We start from the raw sequence: 23,297 nt of genomic DNA, 5'->3' as shown, positions 1-23,297 counted from the left end.
CTGTAGAATAAAGTATTTAAATAAATAACTGCGAATTCTTAATTATCATAACTGGGGAACAAATATTAACAAATATCAGTCATCAATCACAATTTAACAAATTCTATTGGTTCAGCACAGACGTAATAAGTTGTACGTATACGAGTTGTGCGAGTCAGTATCGCATATAAATAATTACCTTTACAGGCACCCGGGTGCATGTAACGCTATCAAAGTGTTAAAGTAAATTCAAGCTTTTTGTTGGGTACAATGTCATTGCTCGAATTAGGCTTCTACCGCATAAAGAATTATATATCCCTCACAACTCATTAAAATAACTTAAAATGTAATTCAGTCAAAGAATAATTTAAGCACGCATTAAGTGTACAATAATTTCTTATGTTCCGGTTTTTATGAATCAACAGAACATGAACGGTAACACCAAAAAATATTTTGTTCATAAAATAACAGACACTTTCTCACGGTACCACTTTATAGCTCGTTTAATTGAATTTCCTTTAACTTCAATCTAACATGGGCCTCTCTGCATTTTTTTATGTCTTGTTAATGTTTCACAATATTTATAACGGCATGGGCGTATGAAACTGAATAAAAATAAAACACTTGTTTGATGTGATTTCATATATATATATATATATATATATATATATATATATATATATATATATATATATATATATATATTATGATTTTGAAATATAGACTAGGCGGGATCTGTAGAAATTCAGACCATAATGGACATTTTCCATAGGAAGCAATTTTTTTGCTGGAATCCCTTCAGGATGATGTGCCCCATATCGATAATCACGATATGCGTCAGTCGCAAACCCTGTGCTTAATTTTTTATTTAACGAAATCTGAAAACAATTGAAAATTTCTCATTTTTTTGCTCCTATTTTCGTTTATAATTCGGAAAATATTGATCCTAGAGAAAAAATTATAAAAAGTTAAAAGTTTCGTTATTCAATTTTACACAATATTTCGTTAGCTAGAAATTGAAAATTTAATGTTTATTGTTGAAAAAATAGCAACAATTGGAAAAAAAAGTACAAAAAAATGAAGTTAATCCTTTAAATGTTTTCGACTTTCTAAGCTTGACTTACAATCTCCATATTCCGCCTAGAAAAACTTTTTAATATGTTTAAAACGTGTGCTAAATTTTGTTAAGATCGGTCGGATAGGTTTTGCATAATAATTTTGCAATCCAGCCTACTGGAAAAAAATCGCAAATTTTCAAATTTATAGTAGGCCCTAAATAAGGCTCTCAGATAGTTGCATATTTTTTTACATATAAAGTAAGGCTCTTACTTTCAAACGCTTTTTGTAAAATTCAAATCGGTTCACTAGGAGAGCCTAGAAATTTTTTAAAAGTTTTAAACATTTTTTAGGCTTATAAACAAATTGAATAACTTTACGAGCTTTAAACATATCAAAAGAACATTAAAAGACGCTTCTTAAAAAAAAAAAGATACATTCGGCTTACTGGTTGCCGGGATATTCCACCACCTGGTCCCCCACCACCACCTCTCATGCATTCCGAGCGATATTTTACGCGAAAACGGTTTTTTATTTGTCTTTTTTATGGATGTTGCAATGAAGCGCATTACGTAAAACTTTTCATATAAAAAGTACTTGACAAGACGAGGGTATTTGTTTAAAAACGAGCCCTCTATCACTTATGGTTACACGGCAAATAGATGCCAACTTTGACCTTCAATATCTCGGCAACCAGTAAGCCCAATGTATCTTTTTTTTTAAAGAAGCATCTTTTAATGTTCTTTAAGTGTATAAATTTTGAAATTGATATGTTTAAAGCTCGTAAAGTTATTCAATTTGTTTATAAGCCTAATACCTATATATAAAAAATGTTTAAAACTTTTCTAGGCTCTCCTAGTAAACCGATTTGAATTTTACAAAAAGCTTTTGAAAGTGTGAGCCTTCCTTTATATGTAAAAAAATATGCAACTATCTGAGGGCCTTATTTAGGGCCTACTATAAATTTGAAAATTTGCGATTTTTTTCCAGTAGGCTGGGTTGCAAAATTATTATGCAAAACCTATTTGACCGATCTTAACAAAATTTAGCACACGTTTTAAACATATTAAAAGGTTTTTCTAGACGGAATATGGAGCTTGTAAGTCAAGTTTAGAAAGTCGAAAACATTTAAAGGATTAACTTCATTTTTTTGTACTTTTTTTCCAATTATTGCTATTTTTTTAACAATAAACATTAAATTTTCAATTTCTAGTTAACAAAATATTGTGTAAAATTAAATAACGAAACTTTTAACTTCTTATAATTTTTCTCTAGGATCAATTTTTTTCGAATTATAAACGAAAATAGGAGCAAAAAAATGAGAAATTTTCAATTGTTTTCAGATTTTGTTAAATAAAAAATTTAGCACAGGGTTTTCGACTGGCACATATCGTGATTATCGATATTGGGTACATCCTGAAGGGATTCCAGCAAAAAAATAGCTTCCTATGGAAAATGTCCAATCCAAAACAGATCCCGCCTAGACTAATATGCTTATTTCAAATTTAAATGAAATTCTTTTTCTTTGTCTGTGTTTCCGTTTATTTTTCTCCATTTCTTCTATTTTATTTTATTCAAATGTTTCCAATGCCTGTCAATTTTAACATATTTTTCAGCAAAATTTATGTTGGCCTTTTTTTATCATCCAATTATTAGTGCCCACAAAGGATACCCTAGTAATTTTATATATTTTTATATATAAACTTATTTAAATTTAATTCCCTCATTAAACGTTTATTTATTTACCAAATTTCTGATCCCGTATTAGTGAGGCACATTTTTACCGTGGATGACAAAAAAATTCCAAGGTTGCTGTGATTTTTATTTAATAGACGTGAAATCTTCGTGAAAAGACGACCCTTGGACTCTGTTGTCTCCTGGTAAATTATTTCTGCCCTTTTCTTCAATGCATTATGTTGTTGTATGGTTTAACTCTCTTAATTCCTATTATTTGCCTGATAATTGTTTCTTAAATTTTCTGCATGTCAATTTGGACTAAATCTATTCATCATCATCATCATCTTTGGCTCGACAATCCTCTGTGGGTCCTGACCTACTCTAAGATTCGTCGCCATTCTGTTGGGTTTCTGGCGACGTGTTGCCATCTTCTGATCTCTAGTATCCCTAAGTCGGTCTCAACTCCATTTAACCACCTAATTCGCAGTCGACCTCTGCTTTTTCTTCCTATAGGTATGCCTGTCGTTAACTTTTTGATTGAATTAAATTGTCTGTATGGTCTATTGAATTGGTTGTTATTATGGTATATATTGTCATGTCGTGACTTCTCCTCTACTTTCTTTATTTTCTACATGCTTTCTGCCCTTTTAGAAATTGGCATAGGCTGTCTATATCATTATAGTTACATGTGTATATAGCGTCACGTGATCTTCTTGTGGTTTGCTATTAATTCTACAATTGTTCTGGTTCATAATTAAATTCTAAATGTATTGTTGAATAATGATATTTTCCATTTTGCAGCTCCTGGTTAATTTCCATCTGTTTTGTTTTTTCCCAATAGTATTTTAAAAATTTGCTTTTGATGTGCTTTCATCATTGTTTTATTATCTTCTTGCTGTTTTCATCATTATTAATTTTTCTAACATGCCGTTTTGTGTTTCTCCTCCACTACGGTACTATTTTCTTCATTATCAGATCCTTCTTTAAAAACGACTTCTTCTGTGTTATTTTCTTTCATTTCCTGAATTTTACATATCTCCAGAGCTGCGTTTTCAATAACCATACTGGTCTGACTCTTTGTTTTTATATCAAGAGTTGGATATCTGTGGAGAGCTTTAAATTACTTCCAAACATCCAGTTAATTTTTTTGGGTCTTAGTTCAAAATGTGCTCTTTTTTTTCTACATCGATTCTTCAATAAAGTAACGCACCAAAATGCACACTCAGGTACCTTGCAGTATCCGCTATGAAGATCTGGGTAAAATTTATTTCAATTGCGAAGGTTGTTTTCTCCTATTACTGAATATTACGTTTTATCCTTCATTTTTTTTCTTATCCGCTTATATTATAATTCTCACTGAATATTATAATTCTCTTGCAGATTCTTTGTGATTTTTCTCGCTGTTTTAACAGCTGTTATAAATATTTAATTGTCTTGATAGTGCTTTATTTAATTTATAGATAATACCTTTATGCGTTACCTTATTGAAGACTGCGCCACATCCAAAAAGATGGCTGAGCAAACCATTTTTCTTCTAGCGCCTTTTCAATAATATTGCTAAAACAATATCTCCCTAGTTGATCGTTGACTGAATCTCTTTGAAGTCAAACTCCTGTTGCGAGATTGTTCTCTTTTCTTTGATGTTGGGTTTTTAGTCGTTTTACCAGGATATTTTCATACAGTTTTGAAAGTACAGGCAATAGCTAAAGAGGTTTATAAATTGAAATCAGTTGTTTACTCTCTTGGTTTTGCACACATTATAACTTCTATCACTTTTCATATTTTAGGAACATGCTTTATTCTAAATTATATATTAAACGTAAGTATAGTACATAAAATTATGTAAGGCCGAAAGCAAATTAGAATTTTGTCAAAAAACAGTCACGGAATCCACTCAGCAGTAACTTTTTGATAACCTCTTCTTCATCTAATTCATCTCTTTCAGTAATAATATTTCATTGTGTTCAATACATTCCGCGTTGTGTTCAATACGTCTGCAAGAATCAACAATATCAAAATTCCCATGTTCTAACAATGATCTGGCAAGTAGTGACAACTGACAACGACTCTCTATCAATTGTGCCTAGAGCCCCGTGACCGTAATCATAACCTACTGATATGACACTTTCCCTCCACTGTTTTTTTTTATATAGTTGATATAATGATACACAATATCCATCAAAATTCGTAAATCAGTTTATAGCTGTCTTCTGTATCTGCAGAGTAGGAAGTGCGACTTAAGTCTCACAGCACTTAGGTCACAAATGACCCATTGTGCATCCTCCAAGGAAGCTGTCGTTCTTAGCTCATTGGTCATCCTGTCAGTTCTAGGAAGATGGACAAGTCATATCGTTAAGTAGGCCTGTGTTTTATATATCCAATGAAACTAAATATTTTCAAAGTTAAAAAAGGAATTGTTTGAAATAATAATATTATCCACGTACATAATATTGAGTACACGCAGTAGCCAGTGATCTACGCAAAATGAGAATACAGCAATGGGAAATAGCTGCTCAGGACCGACAACAATGGAGGTAAATAGTAAACGCGGCCAAGACTCAGATAGAGTTGTAGAGCCAAATGATGATGATGACATAATATTGAGAATATGTAGATATTATAATATCAAAGACGAAATATAGTACTTATATATATAGTACTTATACATTAATAATACTGTATATGGACTTCATAATCGGACAAATAAAAAGATAAAACAGTTCTGGTCTAAGTATATAATTTTCCTTTCTTTCAGTTAAATCACCATTTGAAAGATAAAATAAAGTAATTACAGTGGTTGTAAGATCAGAAACTGCTTGAATTCACGTCAATTATTATAACTAGCCTTTTTAGGGGTATTACAAAAATAAAAATAACAGACTAAACCATCCAATCAAGGTCAAAATCCATTAAATATAAAAAGTATGATAAAAAATGCAACACTTTGAAGTCGCGTAATGATGTTTCGGTTAAAAACAACCATGAGAACTAAGCAGAGATTCCATTAGTTGTGGTTTTAGTTTCGGTCTTCGGTCCCAATTTACTTTCCAATTGATGGTGCTACGGAATTTAATTTTATTCGGTTTCAGCATTACAGGTTACTTCGATATTTAGCTGAAAATTGCTTTATTAATTTTATTTTAAAAAGCTATGCAATAGCTCCCTACTTTGACAACTTGCCAAGTTTGTGTAGTCCTGCACTCAAATCCACCTGATGCGGTTTTAACCATTGTTTTATGTGTGTTAAGATAAAAATTAGGACGGGTGTATGAAGGAATTATAAATAGCATTATTAACCTTCCTATTACTAGAGGGCCGAATTTTCGTCCCAGCTTGCCTATTTCTGTTAATATTGTTATCTTTAGTGTACTTACGAGGTTGTCCTCTTAGCACATTGTTTTTTGTACTCTTAAAAAAATAACAACCCTAAATCTGTTTATGATTTCTAAAAATTAAGTGATTACTGTAAAAACAGGTAACAGCACTGCATGTGGGGCAAGAAATCGCCCCACTTGCACGTGACAGATCGAAGAACAGCTCTTAAAGAGTCGAATGTTGAAATTACAACGATGTTAGCTTTTAATTAATGTTTTTTGTTGTTTTACTCTTAGTTAAAAGTAAATGCGAAATAAATGCGAAATTTTGTAACTATAAAAAAAGTAAATGCGAAATTCATGTTTTTTATTGGCGAAAATTCCGTATCTCTAAAACAAATATATTGTAGAACAAGCAGATACACCTGTACGTTTAAATCCCTAGCTTCCGGAAAGAACTTCCTTGGGGTAAAATGTACCTGCTTAGCACAAAATATATCTACAATCAGCATTATTGACGTTTAAACGAAAATAAACGGAAGTGGTGTTGTTAAATTATCATAAGGTGATTTAGGCACGTGCCTATAACAATAATTGTGGTTACTGATAGGATAATATATACAGTAGGAGTATTATTATATTCTTAAGTGGTTCATTTTACAAGGGTTTCAAGTGCTTTGATAAATAAATCTTCGTAAATATTTAGGGTTTTTACCTATATAGAAATAATCATAAAAATAATTTTGGAAAGTGAATTATATAGGGTAGTGGACTCAACAAAAACTAGTGATATACTGCATGTAAGAGATTTAATTGTTAACTCCTTATCTATTCACATTCATATTAGTGCTGTGTCAAATAATAGTGAAGTTAGAATTAGTTTCAATTAATTGTTTATACAACCTAACTATTTAGTGTCTAATATCTTAAGCTTCTTTACATTATTATACCATTGACTGCTACATGTCTTTTTGAGGTAACACATTTATATTGACTTTTCTATGGATGTTTGGTTTTTCATATTGTTCTTTTTAGATGAACTGATGATGCTTTCTGATTAGAGAGCGAAACGTCACCACTCTTCGAGTGATCCTTAATTTATATATATATATATATATATATATATATATATATATATATATATATATATATATATATATATATATATATATTATATTATTGTCTCACTGAGATTTCGAATTAATTTTTTTAGTATTAGTTCACGTCGTATTAAAATTTAATTCACCTGCGTGTGTATAAAATCTAAATAATTAATATTATAATATGAATTAATAAAAACAGTTGATGAAATTGTCATAGACGGAAATTCTATTAATTATCGTTACAAATGTATGTTAATGCCTACTTTAGAGAATTATTTAATGCCTTCCGTCCTCTATTCAAAATGATTAAGCATAATTATATTAAAAAAACAAAAAATAATTATACATTTAAATTATTTAGGTTTTTCGTTTATTTGAACTTTGGCACTGTATGTATTTTTTATTAAATCATCTAGCTAGGTGCTAGAATAACTGGCTAGATGATTATATCATCAGATATTGACATAAAACTTGAAAACTTTTGTTTTCAAAACTTCCACAAAATTTATTACAATTTATTATCACAATTATATTCGTTAACTGAATAAGTTGAGGAGGGGAGAACTGTTTGTCTTAAATTGGTTATTCAGAATTATGTCTTTATTTTTTAATTTGTTAATTTCTATAGATAATAAAGATAGCTTAAGGCCTTTATTTTGAAGGTGAAGAATTTGAAATTGGTCATTTAAAGAATGATTAGAAGGTGAAGTGGGTATGTAGAATCTGTTTTTCTATTATTGAAAGCCCTTTTGTGCTCTGCTATCCGTTTGTTAAAGGTTCTACCAGTTTGACCGATGTAAGTGTTTAGGCAGTCGCCACATTTATGATTGTATACACCACAGTAAAAGTGCTTCTTCTTTTGGCTCTTTTTGTTCTTAATATATTTGCCTAAGTTGTTGTTTATTCTGAAAGCTGGTGGATTGTAATAATTTTTTATCTTTCTTTTCTTATTTCTTTCCAAATTTACGGTATCCCTATGATGTGGCTTCAAGACATACTGTAGAATGGTTCTGATTTGATAAAACAAGTAGCTCCTTCTTTATCAAAACTATATATCAACAATCTCGTTGCCAACTCCTTTATGTCCTGGTACCCATAACTTAGATCCCTTGGAAGGCTTATGTGTCAGAATATTATGGGGGAAATCTTCCACTCTATGAATATTCTGTGTTTGGTACTCATCAAGGAAGATATTTATTGATTGGCTCTACAATCTTGTTGAATAAAATATCGCTGATATATTCTAAACATGTTTGCAAAATACAAATAATTTTCCATTTAAAAGCTTTCCAGTTCAGCTTTCTTTGAAGAGTATTTGGTATATTAGTGACCTGTGTGTGTAATTTTACTTTAAGATAAGTTTCTATTTATATGATTTTCACTTCGGAAATCATTCTCAAAATACGTGAAAATAAACTTATTTTAAAGTAAAATTGTGGCCTATTCCAAATAAAAATAGTAAATTACAAAATTAATAAAATAAAAAGCAGACAATTTTTAATACACAGGTGTAGAAAACAAGGCATTTCCAACAATAAAAATAAATGTAATAAAAGATATGCTTTCTATTTTGTTACTTCAACAATATCATAAAAGTACAGCTACATAAATTCAATGAAAATTTGGCTACCGTTAGTTTTGATTACTTTATTCATAAAACGGATTTATATCAAAGATCGGCTAGCTTCATCAACTATTCAATACAAATTGTATTATAAAATGCGGTTTTTAAGAACACTAGATTATCATTACTAACCACAATTGTTATTTGTTTTAGACCCACAGAGCACGGAAGCATCATGTTACTTTCCACAAGAATTTCAAGGGGAATTTATAATGCAAAGCCCCCCATCACCACAGAACCTTATGATGGGAACGGGAATACAATACAGTCCTCTCAATATCACTGAAAATTCAATACCAATTTGGGGAAATTGTCACCGCAGGATCGGAAACAATTTCATACTGATGTTCAAGTACGTATTATCTAGTAGTTTGATAAAAACACAATATTAGCAGGAGGTCAATTAATGTATGAACATTCTAGGGGTAAATTTTAATATTATTTTTTATGCGGACTTATTAAAATCAGAATATGTCCTAGTTTAAAAAATAAGTTGGTCAATAACCGCAGAAATGAAAGTTTTTGTACATTGATTTCAATATTTTGTAGTATTAATTATTATATTGTGTTATATTTTACATGGTGTTTCATGAACATACTTAACCGCAGGAAGGATTGCAAAAATACCGTACTTAATAGGTTTTCCAAACTTAATCCATATACAGGAGTTTCGTATATGTTTATATACAGGGTGAGTCATGAGGAACTTTACATACTTCTATCATATGTAGAGTCCCTCAGGGAGCATATCATGTGGCCACTAAAAAATGTCAACTCCTCTTCTTTATTAATTAACAGGGTGATTTGTGTAATTGACCATTTATTTCATTTTACTGCAGTGTTTATACGGCCCATTTGATTTTTTTAATTTTTGCATGATACAGTACACTACTATCAAGCATTCGACTGGTATTAGCTAAACTAAAAAATTCCAGGACTGGCTTTGGAAAAATTAATTTAGGGATTCGTATTAAATATTACACCTTGTATAATTTTTTTTTTAAATGCAATAAGTGATTTTCAAACTACATAAATAGCCAATGAAAACGACATATGCGACAATGTTGTCGCACTTTTCTTAAATTTTTAGTGAACGATCAAATCTTACCAAAAATAGAACAACCATAATGAAGTATCAAATTATAAGGTATTAATTTAAACAAATGTTATAAATTTCAAACATTTTAATTGAAATGATAAACTGAGTCACTGCACAACAAAAAACAGTAACTACTAACAATAACGAAGAACAATTTAAAAAAAAAACTAAAAATATGTACATAGTTATGATAAACCCATAAATTAGAACTGGAAAAGATACAATAATGGTAACAAAATAAAAATAATTCAAAATAGATTTTCGAAATGGAACCCTGCAGCCTGTACACATTTTTGTTGCCGAATTGTTAATTGACGTATTGAATTACGGATACTCTGGGGATCGTTTCTAATAGTATTACAACAATGTATAATTCTATCAATTAATTGTTGTCGGTTATTAATATTCACTGCGTAAACTAGTTGCTTCAATCGTCCCCAAATATGGTAATCAACGGGATTGAAATCAAGGGATCTTGAAGGCCACGAAATAGGACCTGCACGTCCTATCCACCTGTTGCCATAAACATTATTGAGATGTTGTCTCACTGCCAGTAAAAAGTGTGGGGGTGCCCCATCATGCTGAAAATACATCCCTCGGATAGCAACGTTCGCGTTGGCAAGCAAATTCGGCAAAATATTTTGTAGAAAGTTCAAATAGACCTGCCCTGTTAAAGGACCATCAAAAAAGTGAGGACCTACTAATTGGATATTTATGACACCAATCCACACGTTAACCGAAAACCTTAACTGAGAACGACGTTCTCGAATAGCATGGGGATTTTCTTCTGCCCACACATGTGAATTTCGTGAATTATTTATCCCGTCTCTGGTAAATTGGGCTTCATCTGTAAATAGTGTCCTGTATAGCGTTGGTCGATTATTGTTAATCCATCTACAAAATTCCAACCTATCGATCTCATCTCCAGCATGTAGTCGCTGAACCATTTGAATGTGATATGGGTATAGATTATTTTTTTGTAAGACTCTACTTACTTTTGATTGAGTAACATTGAGTTCTCGACTTACTTGTCTAGTGCTTATTGTAGGGTTCATAGTAACGGCGTCTATAATGTCATCTTCCTGCGCTTCATCTACATGTCGCTCTGTTGTTCCAATAGGAAAAGTGCCATTTTCTCGCAAATAATTAAAAACTGACCCAATTGTTGGATGACTGGGAGTTCGACGATTAGGAAATCTCCTGCGATATTCTTTACTAGCAGCCCTACCATTCCCATTACAGAATCCATAAACAAATATTATGTCTGCATATTCTGTGGTCGAAAACTGATGTGGCATTTTGAACGAAAGTAACAAAAGCTCTACCAAAACCAACACAATGTACTTAAAGTAGATATGACAGAAGAAATATGTATTCTTGTACACATAAATAACAATTGATAATGACAATAATGACAATGGGTATAAAATATCAAGAAACGTCAAACGGTCAACGCCAACCTTCATTTTAAACTTTTTTAGATTTATTTTTATTTAGTACAGTTGATGCAATGTATTATTATTTGACATAAAATTTTAATCATTTACAATCAACAAAAACTAACACATACAAGAGGTTTGACTTTTTAATCAAATTAATTTATTATTTATCAAAAATAATGCCCCAATACGATCTATGAGTAAAAATTTAAAATTGAAAAACAATTGATTCTATCGTAGAGATAATACAAAGTGACAGTAAAGATGTTAATTTTCTACGTATTAGATTATGTTGTAGGAACCTATTTTAATTAAAATGTTTGAAATTTATAACATTTGTTTAAATTAATACCTTATAATTTGATACTTCATTATGGTTGTTCTATTTTTGGTAAGATTTGATCGTTCACTAAAAATTTAAGAAAAGTGCGACAACATTGTCGCATATGTCGTTTTCATTGGCTATTTATGTAGCTTGAAAATCACTTATTGCATTTTAAAAAAAATTTATACAGTGTGTAATATTTAATACGAATCCCTAAATTAATTTTTCCAAAGCCAGTCCTGGAATTTTTTAGTTTAGCTAATACCAGTCGAATGCTTGATAGTAGTGTACTGTATCATGCAAAAATTAAAAAAATCAAATGAGCCGTATAAACACTACAGTAAAATGAAATAAATGGTCAATTACACAAATCACCCTGTTAATTAATAAAGAAGAGGAGTTGACATTTTTTAGTGGCCACATGATATGCTCCCTGGGGGACTCTACATATGGTAGAAGTATGTAAAGTTCCTCATGACTCACCCTGTATATATATATATATATATATATATATATATATGAGCCCCTTCCCATATCAGTTTGGCCAACGTTAGATTGATAAGAAAATTAAGTTTTAAAGAACAAAAATAAAAGAGCGGCATAAATTTATAAATTTTAGAAGTTTTATTGCATCGAAGAAAAATTTTATTTTGAATTTCCTGATTATAGAAAATATTTTCTATAATTGAAATATTATACGAAACATCAGAGATTGGACCCACACCAAAGGAAATGAATTAATTCATCAAGCCCAGAATAGAGAGACATTTGCCATATTGATCGTTCAACCTCAACAGTGAAGGCACTTAGGAGGAGGAGGAGAAAATATTTTATAACGTAATGAAAACTATTGATTAAACAGAATAATAATAAGTGTAAAAAACGCATAGAATATGTAATGTTAACAAAAAAAATGTGAAATTTTACCATCGAGTTACATTCCCTATATTTTTATTGACATCCACAATTCTTCGAGGCAGTTTTTACCAAGTTGTGACAAAATTCTAATGTAAACGAATCCCATACTTCTTGTAATTTTTCCTTCAAATTGTTTACAGACCTGGCAGGATGTTTTCTCAAAGGTTTTTTCATTTCGCGCCACAGTGTCATGAGTCGGGACTGTTAGAAACTCATTCCAGAAGTGGTATGCCATGGTCTTCAATCCATTTTAAATTCTTTTTTATCGTATGACAACCTGCGCCGTCCTGTTGGAAGACAAAATCTTCCGCTGATGTTAAACGGTGTTGTATAATCGGTAAAAGAGATTCTTCTAAAATAGTCAAATATTTGTCTGTGTTAACAATCCCATCCATAAAATGTAACTTTTCCACACCTTTAGACGACATGCTGTCCCAGATCATGACAGATGCAGGAAATTTGACTTTTCTCTTCAGACAGTCGGGATGGAAAGTTTCATTTTTCCTGTGAATGACTGAGTCCAGTTTTTATGCTCTTTTGATCATCTTTGTCTATTTTTCTTTTGTTGTAATGTTAAAAGTGGCTTTTCCTTAGCCTAAAATAAAATGAAATTTATTAAAAACAATTCGTACTAATTTTTTCAACTATAAAACTTACTTTGTAAGTACCAAATCCTAATTTGTGGGCCTCTCGGTGACATATTGATCAAGAAACATGTCTTCCAATAACGTTACTCCATAAAACGCTTAGCTCCTTATAATTTGCTCGCTGATTTTTCACTATAATGCGTCTTAATGCCCTTCGATCTACTTCGGTTATTTTACTTTTTCGTACATTTCTAGGTTTTGTGACGACCGCACCTGTAGTTTTGTATCTTCTGACTATATTTCTTACACTATAGCGTGACAATTGCAACATATTCGCGATTTCCGAATTGGATTTTCCAGAATTAAAAAATCTAATAATGATTGAACAAATTTTCTCATCGATAACTTTACCTCGACCCATTGTACAATCCACAAACGGCAAAAAGCTTTACAATTCTACAAAATACATTTGACATTAACTGACAATATTATTGTTTTGATGTCATTTTTCCATAGCTACCTCTGGATTTAACGTAATTGTGAGAAAATCAACGTATGTTGACATAAGTGAATGCATAGCCAGGGTTTACTGATTTTTTTTTATTGTTGAAAATAAATAAAAAACCATAAGAGTTTTTAATGTATAATTTGTTTATGGTAATCGACTTGAACTGCAAATTCCGTAGGTGGGCCAACAGATATGGGAAGGGGCTCAAATATATATATATATATATATATATATATATATATATATATATATATATATATATATATATATATATATATATACACATCAGGTATATAATTTATCCCTTTTGTTCAAATGCATTTTTCGATCACATAAAATTTAGTAGATAGAGAGTGAGGAATTTTCTTAAAACTTTTTTCATAATCGTCAAACATGCTTAACCAATGGCAAGCTGCGATAATACGATAGACCCAACGATCAATGGACCTCTAGCTTATCTTGGGAATGAGCGTAATATAGAAGACTGACCACGAAGGTTCTTGCAGATGTTTTGCTATTTTTTTTTTTTTTTTAATTTGTATATGAAAGGTGGAATCAGCTCCCTTCACTTTATTTATGAAAAAGTTTTAGGAAAAGCCCTAACAATAAGGCAATCTGTATTTAAGTCGACTTTTTTATTAGTCTATGAATATTGATATTTTTAGCTACAGTGAAACACTATGTGTAAGATGTTTGCTCTTGAAACTAAGATCTGCAAATGTTTTGCAAATCTTCGTTGCTACAGAAGAAACAATATCAAAATGCTTTACAAATGAAAAAGCTGCAGAAGAAAACTGTCCTTCAGAAGATACTGTAGTAACACGAGAAGCCGCAGAAATATTGCTCTTCAGTAAGTGCTCTTTATTTTTTCCACATTACGCGTTAGGTAATTAAAAATATTTGTATTTTATAATTCTGGCAATAAGATAGGGAATAGTAAAAAGAAAATTGAATTTACACGTGAAATAATATTGGCAAAAATTTAATGAAGCCATATTTTTCTGAATCATCAACAAGAAAATAATTTTGTTACTTGTAATTTCCAAATTGCTTCCACTAATCTCACATTCACTATAAGATGATTTGCAAACAATCGCCACTGGCAACTAATTGGATGCATCATCCGCTATTTAGTGTCCTGCTAATTTCATTAGTCATTTGCTCCTGATAAATTTACAACGTGGTAAGCCCTTAAAAATTGGGACAGCTTCTATTCTGCTCTGAAATTGATTAATTCTCGAAAAATTCGTTTTTTATTCCACGTTTTACGCTCAACATGACTCAGAAACTCCAGTTCAGGTGCGCCACAAAATACTAAGTGGTTAAAGTCTAAAGAACGTTGCGATGAAGTTAGCTACAAAGAAACTTCAGTAAAACACAAATTTTTGTTTGCGGTATTGCCATATCCTTATTATGTATATGTTTTATGCCTCAAATAATAGGCTTTGAAACAATACATTTTTAATATATTATTTTATGGAATCTGGTATTTTTTAATTTATATAAAACACGAATGAGTGAATATTTGTTTCTTTTGATATTAGTTGCAGTTATTTGTTAGAAAAAAAAATTGTAATTGCCCTCTGGTAGATTAGCGGATAAATTTGGGGATAGTTTCAAAACCTTCAAAACTCTAGTTACCAGATTGCAAGATAATAACAAACTAAAATTATATATTAAAATCATTACAGCAGAATTTAACTTATTATTCACTTTCTAATTTTAGTATTTATAGTGATTTATATATTATTTTTCTCGTTATTTTACCATTTTGTTTTCCATTTTAATTAAATAAATTAATATCATATCACCTGCAATTTCGCGATTTATTATAAGGACATGGCAACACTGCCAAATACAAAATTTCCTTCATTTGTAGCTAACTTCATCGGAACGTTCTCTAGACTTTAACCTGCTAAGTAGTTTATCAAGTTTAAAATAATAAGTGTTTTTGTTTGTTCTTTAATAACCGAATTTCATGTTTATAGTCGCGGTAACATATATTTTAGAACGCTTTAAATGCGGGACAGTTAAACCCATCTTTTTTATATTTTTGTCTTTGCAAAGCGTTTTAGTTGCACAGCAGTTAGTTAGTAGAGAGTAGAGTGTTGTTTGCTGAAATTTAATTATTTTGAATGTGATATCCGTAGGACAATGTGGTTGAAAATATGGCATATATAACAGCACTGATTTTGTAGAAAGTATCATGGCCAGTGCCGGTGTGAAGTTAATTCCTGAAAAAAAGTACCCGTAAAGAAGATTCGAATGCATTTAAATGCTGAAACACAGCAAGGTGAAATGTAAATAAAGAATGGTCAAAATTAATTTTAGCTCATACAATATGTCCTTCTTTAACGGCTATACACTTAAGTAACAGATAAATATTTGTAATTGCATATTTAATTACCAGAACAACCAGCCGCTGCACTAGATCTTAAAACAGAACTATCAAAACCTACAAATCTGAACATTCTACTATATTTCTTGCCGCAACTAAAGGGTGTTTTTTTAGAGGTATAAAACTTTGAAATGGAATAAAACAAATGGAATAAATATGATTTCTGGTATATGAATGTCATGGCTGCCTCTGACGTAGTCTAATCTAGAGGTCCAATTTTCGATCACTATTTCCAGTATTTGTTGCCGTATATTGGCAATGACGCGACGAATGTTGTCCTCCAATGCTTATCGGCGTAGACTAGCACCTTCACATATTTCCACATAAAATAGTCTAACAGTGTTAAATCCCACCATCTTGGAGGCCAATTCACGGTCCAAAACGTGAAACTATGCGGTTACCAAACGTTTCCTTCAATAAATCAATTGGAACGAGCTGTGTGACATGTCTTATTAAAACGACATCTCCTGTACATCAGGGTTATTCAATTGGGGAATGAAAAAGACAGTAATTATGGTTCTATATCGGCACCATTGACTGTAACGTTCTGGCTAGCATCGTTTTTGAAAAAGTACGGTCCAATGATTTCATCTGACCATAAAGCACAAAAAACTGTTAGTTTTCTGGATGTAATGGTTTCTCAATATACATTTGAGGATTATCTTGACTCCAAATAGGGCAGTTTTGTTTATTGACGTAGCCATTCAACCAAAAGTGAGCTTCATCACTAAACAAAATTCGCTTATGAAAATCGGAATCAACAGCCGACAGTTAAAACAGTATTACCAACTTACATTTACATACCTCTAATAAAAATACCCTTTATATTACTCTTATGTCAAAGAATAATATAAATATTGTTTCTTTTACAGAAATTAAAGATAATTTTGGATTAGCAACAGAAAGACAATATTGTCCTATAGATGGAAATTACATAGTAAACTACAAGGGCACTGCCCAAAAGCGGGCTAATGAATGTAGAGGTTATGATTCTATACTCAATTCATGTCCATCAGGGTCTACTTTAAATTTTATGCTAAGAAATTGTACATTCAAAGGTTATGGTAAGCAAAAAGATTATTATTGCATGTTTTTTCTGATATTAATATTGGCGGATTTTAGACATGAAATTTGAATGCCTCGGACACTGGAAAGGAATAGACGATGAAACTTTTGTAATTTTTACTGATAGTAGATATATGTCCAATCTTAGACCCAAATATAGATGTGCAGTAAGTTGTCAAAACAATAAAATAATAATTATTTGCTATCTTTAATACGAGTTAACCATAATTTCAGTTAAGAATTTGTTTATTTTGACGTTTTGACTTCCACTGCGGGAATCATTCTCCAAATTCAAATGAAACAAATTATACTAAATGGCATAGAGGTCAAAACATCAATTATAAATTATTATATTTTGAAAATATTTTTCAGGGTTTTTTGAAAATACAAGGTAGTAAATAAACGATCAAAATTTCAATATGATTGAAACAACTTAAAGTTTATTTCACGAATTTGCGACTATTTTGGATTAGGGATGAAAGCTTTGACTTAAACCAGGGGTTCTCAAACTCTCTCTCTCTCTCTCTCTCTCTCTCTCTCTCTCTCTCTCTCTCTCTTTCTCTCTCTAACCAAAATGAAGGTTTGTCCATTATATCAAAGTTGTATTTGGCAGAGGAATCATGTTTTATTTGCAAAGCATCTTCTTGAAGTGATTCAGACAGGGAGTATATGTTGACATGGAATGGGTCAGTCACAAGTGTTTGGGAAGTATTTCAGGAACTCTTCAATTATGCTCTCCAAATGGTTTGATATTTGGATTTTCAAACTTGATCCTTCATAAATGTCCTTGACGCGTGATTGTTCTGAGAGAATGACTTTACTTTAGGAAAATTTGAATAATTGTAGAGGATTACTGAAATGGTTTGATATTTGGATTTTCAAACTTGATCCTTCATAAATGTCCTTGACGCGTGATTGTTCTGAGAGAATGACTTTACTTTAGGAAAATTTGAATAATTGTAGAGGATTACTGATATTTTTCGCCTCCATTGTAATTTATCAATATACATCTTGATCGCACCACGATGAATAACTATATTTGAGTCTCCATCTTGTAGTTTTAGGTTAAGGCTGTTCAACGAATCAAAGATGTCTGATAAATAAGTCAATATTACTTGGGTACAATGTTTTTTGAAGACCACGCTTAGTTCATTTTGCTTTTGATGTTCCAAGAAGGTGATTACTTCATTTCAAAGGTCAAATAATCTTGCCAACATGTTTTCTTTTGAGAGCCGTCGTACTTCTGTATAAAATAGCAGTCTTTTATGATCACTTCCTAAATCTTCATCTTCTTCTTCTTCTTTCGCCACTCCTATCGGAGATTGGAAATCATCAAGGCTCTCCTGACTTTGTTTACAGCTGCATTTTTTTCTTAGAATTATTTACTCGTAAACATGTATTCAATTATTGATCTTTAAAAAAGGAATAGGCAGCTAACATCATTATAATCAATTGTAACCAATTTTAGGATCTACAAGTGAATAAAAATGAATTAAGACCTTATATTACTCACCATAAAAATAAGATCGAAAACACTGAAAACGGGTTAATAATATTTCTATGACAATGGTATGCGCGAACTCAACGCTCGTCGGCAATCTGAATACAGAGTAGTGTAGCGACACATTGACAGTTATAGGAGGTTGCCAGATTGAATAAAAAATCGGGATAACCGCCATTACCCACTGACCGGTATTTGCAGTTTACCCTAATGTTGAGCAAAAAAGGTAAAATTGCTAGGCAAACAAACATTTCCGCTTAAAATGTGCAGTGCACATGAATTATATCAAAAAGATTTACTGTAAATAACTTCTTATTAATACTTTAAAAACTGATTATTAAAGGATTTTTTTAAATTAAATTTAGAGATTGTTTGTTTCATGTTTTCGTTACTAGATCAATTTACTTTCGCTCTTCTTATGCTGTAAAGTAGACTGGACCATTGGCTGTCGAGTGTCTAGCAATAATCCAAAACAGTCGCAAATTCACGAAATACTGTATACAGGGTAAATCAATTATTAATTTTGATGCATCTCGGTGGGCAACACACACTTGAATGCGCCTGGGCTCGCTTTTGATTAGGTGGTTAGTATCCTCCTGAGGTTCTCGTTCCGTGCCCAAATTAACTGCTCCCAAAGTTTGAGTTGGATGCTCTAAATTAAGAAATTGCCATTAAAGATAGTAGATAATATTAAAATACCACAAGAAAAAAAGCTTCAGAATAATATTAAAACAATTATTTTAATTATAGGTTTATCGACAAGATCCAAAAACTAATAAAATACAGATGGCGTTGAGTAGAGATTCAACTTGCACAACTGATCTTTACAATGCCACTAGTGGTTTCGAAACATTCTCATTGGTACCAAGAGTTGAGAGACCTTGGCCAGCTGAAGTATCTTTTGAAATGTGTAGCTTTCCTCAATGGATGTATGGTGACTGGGAACACCTAAAAATTAGATCAGACACCATATTGTACAAAGACCATAATTCCTTTAAAACTCACACTATCAAGTGTGCAGGTGTATTAGAGGATAGCGACAAGTATATTATCTTCAGTAGAACTCAGTGGTAAGTATTAAAAAATGTAAATTTGCACAAGTAACTTTAAAATGTTATAATTATAGTGAAGAAGAATCTTATAATTGTCTGAGGATAGCAAATAGAGGAAAAAATATATTAGAGTTTCAACTTGGTACGAATGCGAGTAATAACAACGATGATGTTTATGCTTTATGTGCCGATGAAAACTTTAAATCTGATGCTTGGATAACCCAAGGACGTAAGTAAAATATTTTTTTCCTTACTATTTTTGATTTAAAGACTTTATAATTTATCAAACCCAGTTTAAGATGTCTACAAAGTTGTATTTCTTATCTCATATTAAAAAATAATAAATACCATTTTTTTAATTACAACTCTAGGTAAGTCTATATATTTTTACTTATTATAAACATTTTCAAGGATTGGAAATACCTCCTGGTCTATCAACTGGAATGTGTCCCATCACTGGGGAATATACAGGAAGGATTCCAGATGCCACAGACTTATGTACTAAGCTCTGGTCAGATTGCAGAGCTCCCGAACTTATGTACTATCAGGTGTCTCATTGTGAAACTGAAGAAATTTATGAAGAAAGGGAGTATCAATGTTTGGGTCATTGGAGAGAAAGGCATCTATTATACACCTACACCGAAAGGAAAGATGTAGCTGCTGGTACCTATGAATGTTTTGTAGGATCGATTATCACGGAAAGTGAAATTTATATTAAAGAGGCTGGTGAGCACTGCCAAAGGAATGTCGATCCGTTAAGATATGGAATGAAACTTTTGAAGAAACAACCTTTGTACTCTTGTATAGAAAGAAGTAAGAATATGGGTAATTAAGTTTATGGGTTTAGTTTTAACTACATCATTGTTTCAGATACTACTCCTAAACACATTCAAAGAACAACGACTAGATCACCTACTAGACGTACAACTAGTTACGTCTCCAAAAGTACAACCCTTATGTCTGATATCGGTGAGTACCTTTTAAATTTATCACATGGTAACTACAAAAATCAAATTTATTTATATTCTTTTTACTTATATCTGCGTGGTATCTGTATATATGACATTTAAAATGTGTTTTTATTATTAGGTCTAACATTTTTTCAGCTTACAGATAACTTACTAAACAGTAAAATAATTATCGTATAATAATAGTACCGTTGAGAGTGCATCTCCTTGTCTTGCTCCATTTTTTATTTTTATTATTTCTGTTCTTTCTCTTCCGTGTCTATAATTGCTTGGGGATCTTGCATTGTCATTTCTATCATTCTTATAATTTTATTTATTATATTACTCTCTTGTAAGTCTTGGATCATTTTTTTTTGTTTAGTTTGTCAAACGCCTGTTTACAAGTCTAGGAAAAGTATATGTGAATCGCTAACTGCAGAAAGGCAATAAGTCCAGTTTTTCCAATTTTTCAGGAGAGACAAAAAACTTGGTAAACTCAAACACACTACTGGTACTAATTTTTTTGCATTTAAGGTTTATGTGATTAGGCATTCTGGACTACTACATACTTATAAAATATTTAAATATTTTAAGAGGAGAGAATAGAGAATTTTTTTGTGTTAAGGACATGTTCGCTTTCTACCGTAAACAAGAAACTTTAAGAAGATCTAAGGAAAACAATCAATATACAAACAGAATATTTTATGAGAATTAATTTTAATGAAATAAAACAATGTCCTATTCTTCTTCTTCTTTTTCCTTTGCCCTATCCGTTTCGGACGTTGGCTATTAACAAGGCTATTTTGACTTTGTTTACGGCACCTCTGAACAGTTCGGCCGATGTTAGTCCGAACCATTGTCGCAGGTTATGCATCCATGAGTGTCGTCTTCTTCCCGGTCCCCTCCTACTGTCGATTCTTCCTTGGACTATTAACTGTAGCAGCCGGTACTTAGTATGACTCATGACATGTCCGAAGTACTCAAGCTTCCGTTTCTTTACGGTGAAAATTATTTCTTTGCTTTTGCCTATTCTCTGCATTACTTCCACGTTAGTGATGTGGTCTGTCCAGGATATCCGAAGAATACGGCGATATATCCACAGCTCAAAGGATTCTAGTTTCTTCAGGGTGGCTTCCGTTGTGGTCCATGCCTCTGCTCCATAGAACAAGACCGGGAAGACATAACACTTGACCAGTCTTAATTTTAGTTCCATTGAGATTTTGCTTGTGAACCACTTTTTCATATTGTTGAACGCGTTTCGCGCTTTTTCAATTCGTGATCTTATTTCTGTTGACTGGTCCCATTTTGTGTTGACTGTGGTTCCAAGGTATGTGTATGTCTCCACTTGTTCTATTTTTCGGTTGTTTAACGTCAATTGCATCGGAGGTTGTTGTGTTCTGCTGATGAGCATGCATTTAGTTTTGGTTGTATTGAGTTCTAAACCATATTCTTGACTTGCTGTGCGTATGCTTTGCATGAGTCTTTGAAGCTCGTTGCAGTCATTTGCGATAATAACTGTGTCGTCAGCATATCTAATATTATTGATTACCTCTCCGTTTACTTTGATACCCTCCGAAACTTCTCCCAGTGCTTCTCTGAAGATTTGTTCACAGTATATATTGAACAGGAGCGGCGAGAGGACGCATCCCTGTCGTACACCCTTTTTAATATCTATCTTCCCACTGTGTAAGTTGCCCATCTTTATCTCAGCACTTTGGTTCCAATAGAGACTGGTTATTATGCGCAGATCCTTGCCATCAATATGTTCTATATCTCCTATACATGAAATAAAGCAATTAAATCATAAATTAAAACTTTGAAGTAAATTTCAGTTCAAGTTTTTAGTTTTGTTCTGTAAATGCCGGTATAATTGGCCATGACAAAATCGGATTCCAAAAATTCATTTTTTCTTCCGGGATGTATACCAATGTTTTCTTCATGTCTTCCATTTTCTTGTTGTTAATTGGAAGTACAGTTGAATATGATCTTCTAGTAGGAGCCTGAATTGGCTGTACTGCATTTAGTAGTTTCAATTCATCCATTATGAAGCCGCCGATGTTCATCTCTGAAAAGTCATTTCTCTGTATTATGATATGGCAAAAGCCCTTTTTTGGTTTCTTGGGACATTTTTGCCATACGAATCATCACTTAGGCAGGTTTTTTTATAAAACTGGGGCCACCATGAACTGAAGTCAATGAAATCACCAGCATTCATTTTAATAACAGAAAATTTGCCGTCAATTTTTGATGATTTCATTATAAGCTCTTCAACCTCATTAATAGTACATATAATATCGTTCTTCTTGCTTTAATTTTCTTTGATGATGCAAAAATCTCTGTCATTTGGCATAAAGCAGTGGCCCCTAACAGGAAAGGTTAGTTTGACTTCATTAAACTTTTTTATCTCACACAAGTACATCATCATGCGTATCACAGTATTATTTTTATTTTTCCCTGCGCAGTTGTTCCCAAACAGATAAAGGTTTTCTACACCACTGCTAATTTTGTTTTTTATGTACCAATCTAACATAGTACAAACTTCGTTTGAGCCTTTACTCCCTTCACCTTCATGATAGATAAAAATTGTACATTCCCGTGTCGCGAGATTATGCACACCAAAGACGTTTACAGTGAGCTGTCTAAGGTAATAGGTATCTTGGACAGGAATACAAGGTAGAGATATGTTGGCCATAAAATCTATGCAG

The 23,297-nt window shown here is 31.9% G+C and overlaps 1 protein-coding gene across 1 annotated transcript in view; it reads left to right on the top strand.

The window, feature by feature from the left end:
- The window catches only part of LOC140452196 (uncharacterized), a 71,608-nt gene that overhangs the window by 29,787 nt on the left and 18,524 nt on the right, over positions 1 to 23,297 (top strand). Inside the window, exons 2-9 of the mRNA XM_072546299.1 lie at positions 8,907 to 9,105; positions 14,295 to 14,479; positions 16,900 to 17,091; positions 17,150 to 17,259; positions 19,344 to 19,663; positions 19,720 to 19,874; positions 20,057 to 20,458; positions 20,516 to 20,614. Of these exons, the coding sequence (XP_072402400.1) occupies positions 8,907 to 9,105; positions 14,295 to 14,479; positions 16,900 to 17,091; positions 17,150 to 17,259; positions 19,344 to 19,663; positions 19,720 to 19,874; positions 20,057 to 20,458; positions 20,516 to 20,614 (1,662 nt within the window). The remainder of the gene's footprint in view (positions 1 to 8,906; positions 9,106 to 14,294; positions 14,480 to 16,899; positions 17,092 to 17,149; positions 17,260 to 19,343; positions 19,664 to 19,719; positions 19,875 to 20,056; positions 20,459 to 20,515; positions 20,615 to 23,297) is intronic.

The sequence above is a fragment of the Diabrotica undecimpunctata genome, chromosome 10 (assembly GCF_040954645.1).
Source record: "Diabrotica undecimpunctata isolate CICGRU chromosome 10, icDiaUnde3, whole genome shotgun sequence".
Lineage (NCBI taxonomy): Eukaryota > Metazoa > Arthropoda > Insecta > Coleoptera > Chrysomelidae > Diabrotica > Diabrotica undecimpunctata.
This window is presented reverse-complemented; position numbering and strand designations above follow the sequence as displayed.